Source organism: Gekko japonicus, unplaced genomic scaffold, assembly GCF_001447785.1.
Source record: "Gekko japonicus isolate JY-2015 unplaced genomic scaffold, Gekko_japonicus_V1.1 scaffold1116, whole genome shotgun sequence".
Classification (NCBI taxonomy): Eukaryota; Metazoa; Chordata; class Lepidosauria; order Squamata; family Gekkonidae; genus Gekko; species Gekko japonicus.
In genome coordinates, this window is record NW_015172590.1 from 314983 (window position 1) to 321468 (window position 6486).

The 6486-nt window shown below is 44.0% G+C and overlaps 1 protein-coding gene across 1 annotated transcript in view; it reads right to left on the reverse strand.

The window, feature by feature from the left end:
• Positions 1–6486, reverse strand: part of AFAP1L2 (actin filament associated protein 1 like 2) — a 111937-nt gene that overhangs the window by 40511 nt on the left and 64940 nt on the right. Inside the window, exons 3-4 of the mRNA XM_015421517.1 lie at positions 5462–5539; positions 3153–3247 (exon numbers count right to left, since the gene is read on the reverse strand). Of these exons, the coding sequence (XP_015277003.1) occupies positions 3153–3247; positions 5462–5539 (173 nt within the window). The remainder of the gene's footprint in view (positions 1–3152; positions 3248–5461; positions 5540–6486) is intronic.

The following is a 6486-nucleotide window of genomic DNA, read 5'->3' on the forward strand; positions in this document are numbered from 1 at the left end:
GCCTCCGGCCGCCCACCTGGCCCACCCTCCCGGCCCAGCGAGTGGCACCTCCGACCTCCCGTTGCCCACCCCCCAAACTCCAAGCCTCCAGCCCTCCACTCCAAACAATGCCCCCCAAGCCCCCCTATCCACTCGCCACTTCTCCTGCCGCGGGGCAAGCCCAACGCCACGGAGAACCTGTCCAAGACCCTACTCCGCATTTCTCAGCAGCAAAGAGAGATGGCTGGTAGAAGCTCTCAAAGCCCCCCCCTCTCCAGCCTGCACACCAAGACAAGCTGGCATATGCTTCTGTACAGCACCAAATATCAATTCATTCTCTTTTATAAAGAATTCATGAAATACCACAATATATCACAACACTAGCATCAGTCTAAAAAACTAAATAACTAAGCATAATGAGGGGTGGAGCCTGGGTAACAATTGTTACCACTCTCCAGGTGAGGGCTACAGATAACTCAAAAATACAAATGCTCTTCAGGTAGCACAGATCACTCCCTCTGGAGAAAACAGTGCATTCTGTCATTATACCCTGCTGAGGTCGCCACAGGAAGCTGACACTGTTTGCCCAAAGCCAGAGTACTCTCCCAGAGCCTCTTTCTAAATCCCGTTGTATTTATTTCCACAACGGGCCTTATTTCTAGTCAATACTAAACCAGAGAACCACAATCATGCTATGTGCAATCAAGAGACCAGGGCGCAAGAAAGCAGCACAATTCACATAGGAACTGTGGCACGTCATAATCAAGACTGGTTTTTGTGAACCTCCAGGCACTGTGACTAATGGCCAATGTTTGCAGAAAAATAACTAGAAACTCCAGACCATTCATGAATATCCCTGACAATAACAATGTCTCCAGAACCATAATCAAATGCTTAATCTTTCAGGATAACTATTGATACCAGACATGAGTTAACCTGATTACCCAACCAGAGCCCCAGCACCTTGCATTGGCAGCCGCCCAAGGTCCCCTATGATGGGTCTCAGCCAATGGCATTCTACCAACACTTATCCCATGAAGATTTTAGCACCTCCCCAGATCACTCAAGCCCCTGAATAAGGAAAAAGGGTATAACATGAGCTTCCAAAGCCTCACCCCACTTTGTGTTGGATTCCATTCTTTTAATACTGACATAAGATGAGAGAATCCCTTCTTTAGGATGGGCATGACCCGATTTCCCCTCTTCTACTCACTTTCTCAAAACCTTTACTCCGGGATCTTCTTCCCACTCCTGCTTCTTAGCTTCACACTTATTCTGTTCCCATCCTGAACTTCAACCAGCTGGGGTAACTCTCCACTAGTTCCTCATAGCCTTTTCTTCATCCTTTTGCTCTTGACTAAGGACTCCCTCTATGCAACCAAACCTCTTCCTGAACCTACTCTCCACATTTCTGCACCCCCCTGACATAAGAGCCCTATGCCTTTCTCTGCTTCCAGGTGGATAGTTTCCTTAGGCTAGCCATGAGGGATGAATACATTATTTTGTGTTAAAATAACTGCAACTGGACACTAGGACCTGGCAAAGTAAATAACTTGGATTGGCGCAAGTAAAATGCTATTGTATTTTATCACTCAACTGCTTAGACTTGCTGTCTTATTTTGCTACATAGGGAAGCGATCATATTGCTTTTATTTGCTGCTCTGTATCTGGGTTATAATAATAAAGTCTCCCTTTATTCTTTTCTATCCAATCTTGCCAGGAGCGGTGTATACCCAAAATTTAAAAATCCCCTGGGATTCAGTGTCTAGATCCTATATATGTGGGGATATTCGTAAGTGCATACCATGACCCTGGTAACAGAAGATTATTCTGTATAATAGCCCACCTCTCAAAAGAACACATGAATTAAATAGAGAGAAAAGGGGCCTCTCTCTCTCAATACAAGTCTTCCACAAAATATACAGCCTACTATACTCAGACAGAAACATTAGTTAGAAAACCTCAAATGATTAACTGTATTCATTAGAACGAGAGCAGTACATATGAAAGGCTCTGTCCCTCTCAGACTTCCTTTGCTCCATGACCCTGTAGAGACACTCAGCCATTAAAATCCCCTGCAGCACTGTCTGTGAGGAGGCCTTTCACAGTAATAATCCCTCAGATCACCCTTTGACTGTAATTCACAGAACCATTTCCTCAGCAGGCCACCCACAGGCCTTCCATTCCCCCACCTCACACACACACGTACAGGTCTTCTCTCAAGTCTTTTACATTCTGCTGTGATTCCTATGACTATGTCTAATATCTAAATGTCTAGTCTCACTGTATCTGAAAGGAAAATGGGTGGGTTGGAAACAAAAGATGAGGGGGAGAAATCCCTGAGCAAAATTGTTAATAGAAATTGGAAGCTACGTAAATTAAATGCAAAATGGTAATAACTAGGTTTCAGTTTTTAAAAATTATTTGTAACTATTCCATTGAATGTGACTTGTGACTAACCAAAGTCCAAAGAAAGCATTAAAAGCACAATAAACCTTTTGATTACCAGAAATCCCTGCTCTACAAAGTTGGGTGTCCTGGGGTAATCTCCTAACATTCTGCATCAAAGGTGAAACACTGTCATTGTCAAGAAGATCTAAGACAAGAAAATTAGATCCCATTTAAAACTTCCTCCCCTTTCCACTTCTGCCCAAAATGTCAGTTTATGCTGTGAAGGAATCCATGAGATCGCCTCTTCTTGTGCAGAAATCCCTGATTGTTTAATATTAGCACCTGGACAAATTACCCAACAGAGAGTGAACAAAATGAATCACAGTTAAGTTGGTGTTTGTAAAAAAACAGTTGGCAATGTCTATCACGCAATTATAAATATACTACTAGTAGTATTACTACTACAACATTCATATTTGGGGAAAGGATTGAGATTTTCCCCCCTGCCTTCTATAATATTAGAGATCATCGTTCTTCCAAGGAGCACAGGGCAGAGTATGTGGTTCCCTTCCATTTTATCCTCATAACAAACCTGTGAGGGAGGCCTGACTAAGCCAAGGTCACTCCACTGAAGTTTATGGCAGAAAGGGGATCTGAACCCAGGTCTCCCTGGTCCTAATCTAGCCATCACAACCAGTACAGCTTGCTTTGAAGGGCATTCACCTCTGTCACAGAATGCACATTACATTTGTTATGCAGCAAAGGAATAAACAGGGGCTTACTATTTTTGGTGGTGGGAGGTCGGGCAAGCTCTTCTGAGGAGGAGACAAATGCTGTTCCACTTCTCCATTGGTCAAGGAGTCTCTCTGACCCAGCACTGTGGCCCAAACAGAAACAACAACATGGGGTTCTTCCTTGCAAACTGTCCATTACACAGAGTATGCTCTGAAACATTCTTAGATGCTAACGTTTTGTTTTGCAGGAAGCAGAGAGGTAATTAGAGAGAGCATTACAGACCACAAAAATGGCATTTGCTATCACCTCCAAGATTTTTTAAAAAGTATAGCCTAGGGCATGTTCTCATGTGTTCATTGGCGTATTTTCATTTGACACCGAAAACTTTCAGAAGGCCAAGATGTGTTAAAAATAATCCAACTGCTTGCAAGACCAGCCTGTCTATATTGAGCATCCCTAAGTATTTACCCTGTCATTACTGCCGTGGATGGCGGTTGGAACTTGCAGGCAATTCAGTCTTTTCCACAGTTCAACGAAGCACAACCTGCCCGGAGAACAGGCTACAGGCTCAGCAGGTGGGAAAAGCCTTTCTAGTCAATGTCATCTTGTCTGCAAGCAAAATGTGCTTTTTCACCCAAATGCTGGAATCCACATTAGACAAGAAATCTAGGGAGGGGAGGGAGTGCTTGGGGGCTCTGGGTTAGTCTGACAGCTAGTGGAAGGCTCCGTCCTCTAGGGCTGGAAACACAGCTAACCACATGGCAGCTGCTTAAAACCACACGGTAGCTTTTTAAAATTTTACCACACAAGAGTCTGCAGTCCTGCACCAAGGCACTTGTCAACAGTTTCCTTCCACAAGGTAAGCCCAGCATTCACATTTCTGAATGGTTATGCTGGGGCATTCAAACATAACATAATCATAGGCAAAATACAGGCTCTCTGCACATGACGGTGTACTGAGATGATCTTCAAACAGGAGAAATGTTATTTCTGAAGTGGTCGTATGACTGCCTAGCAAAACTGCTGTTCAAAATTGGGACATTCTAAACTTGAATAGGCTACCGCGCCACTGGAAAGAATCTAATGTTAGCTTTGCTGCATGCTTCTATGGTTTCAAAACAAAAGTTAGAATCACGTCATCCCTTTTCAGCCTGTGTCTGGAAAGCCGCAACAACAGCCCTGCACTTACATCCTGTAATGGGCTACTGGTGCAAGGAGAGAAGCAGCAGAGCAGAATCCAGAATATGCAGTGATGTTATTAATCTAACAAATTGGACACCTGCTGCTTCTCTGCTTTCCTGGTCTTTGCTTCTTCACATCCTAATTGAGGGGCATGAGGTAACAGCATCATGCCCTGAACTACTCAGTCTATAAACCAAAAACTGAAAATATCCAATGCCAAAGCCAGGAAGGGCTGCTGCTGCAAAAAAAGATGAAATGAGTCAGTGAACATGTCAGAGTTTACCACACTAGCTATCCATTATAGGATACATGTGGAGAATTAATCAACGAAAAATCATGGTCCATGGAGCTGTGTGCGCTCGGTGTATGTGTGTGTTTTTGCACAAGATACACTTTCCAGCAAGATGCTCTGTGCATGGAAGTAAGCATGATTTCACTACTGTTTATTACTGTACCATCTGAGTGACACTGGATTAATGTAAAATATGTAACAATTCCCTATGAAGAGAAAAGAGATTGGATTTATAACCTGCCCTTCACTTGGAATCTCAGAGCAGCTTGCAATCTCCTTCCCCTTCCCACAACAGACACCCTATGAGGTAGGTGGGGCTGAAAGAGCTCTTTCGAGGACTGCTCTTGAGAGAACAGTTCAGAGAGAACTTGTGACTGACCCAAGGTCACCCAGCTGGCTTCATGTGAAGGACTGGAAGAGCGGGGAATCAAACCCGGTTCTCCCAGATTAGAGTCCGCGCTCTTAACCACTATACCAAACTGGCACTATAACAAACTAGCTTTAGTGTTAGAAGCACTACTAATAATTTTTTAACCTACACTTTGCTGGAATACTCTAAATTGCAAAAGATTACATGCTAGCATTTGGAATGAGCTATACTAATATTTCATGTTATGAAGTTATTCATAACACCCTGTTTGTGTATTCACCTAGGAAGGCTGCTGAAATGCTTTGATCCATAGCCTTTTTGCACTGCACTGAAAATATAAGCAGAGAGAGCCAATCTGACTTGTGTTGTATATGCAGGAACCGTGATACATTTTTTTGACTCAGCTCTACACTGACTTAAATATTTGTTAAGTACTTAAATAGGGGGGGGGAAATCACATTTCTATCCCTTGGTCTTTTTCTGCCTGAGAAATGGGATCATTAAATCCCTACCTTTCTCTGATTTCTCTGGTTCACACTGTTGTTTATTGATGGTGACTTTGTTCATGTAAATGTATTCCTCATCGCCACCTACAAAGCAAAGAATAAGCTCTTTATTCTGGCAAACAGCAAACACGCAGAGCAAAGCACTTGTAGGAGGAATTTTTAAATCAGTTATTTGATCTATAATTTTTGTTGGCTCCGGTCACATGAGTGAGATAATCCATGGGGAAAGCGAGGCTTTTTGCTCTGGAGCAAAATGAAGCACGGTATTGCGATCAGACATTCCCCCGAGTTTACGTGCTCAGGCTGTCAGCCGCCGATCGCACATTTGATGGTGAAGTATGGCAATGAAGGGCAAGGCGGTGCGCATGCGCAGTTCCATGTTTGCGTGCATACCACAGAGGCATAAAAAAACCCCATCTGGTGGGATGCAGATGGGCGCTGGATGCAGAGGGATACCACTGCTTCCGCGATCAGACACCCGCCCACGCCGCGTGTGTTCCAGAAAATAGTGCACTTTCCCTGGTATCTTTTTACTCCGCATCTTCGGCGGGGCGATACGGGTTGCCAACGGGTGCGGGACACTTGCCAGATGTTTTCGTGTGATTGCACCTGTTGTTGCTCTTTCCTTCTTCTGTAGCATCAGAGAAAGGGCTGATCTCATCTTGACTGATCTGCACCTCAGTGGCATCTTAACTGTCTCTTGCAAAACCTCTCTTTACATGCAGAGGAGCTGAACATGTGAATGGAACAGTAGATTATGCTAGAATAAACCACAATCCACATAACACCATTTACTAGGACCAGCCAAATGCCACAAAATAGTCTGCCAGCTTTTGAGTACTCCACAACCCTTCCATCTTACAAATTTTTTAACAAGGTTGGGGGGGGGGAGAAGAAGAAGAGAAGAAGAAGAAGAAGAAGAGATTGGATTTATACCCCGCCCTTCACTACAGAGCGCCTTACAAACTCCTTTCCCTTCCCCTCCCCACAACAGATACCCTGTGAGGTGGGTGGGGCTGAGAGAACTCTTG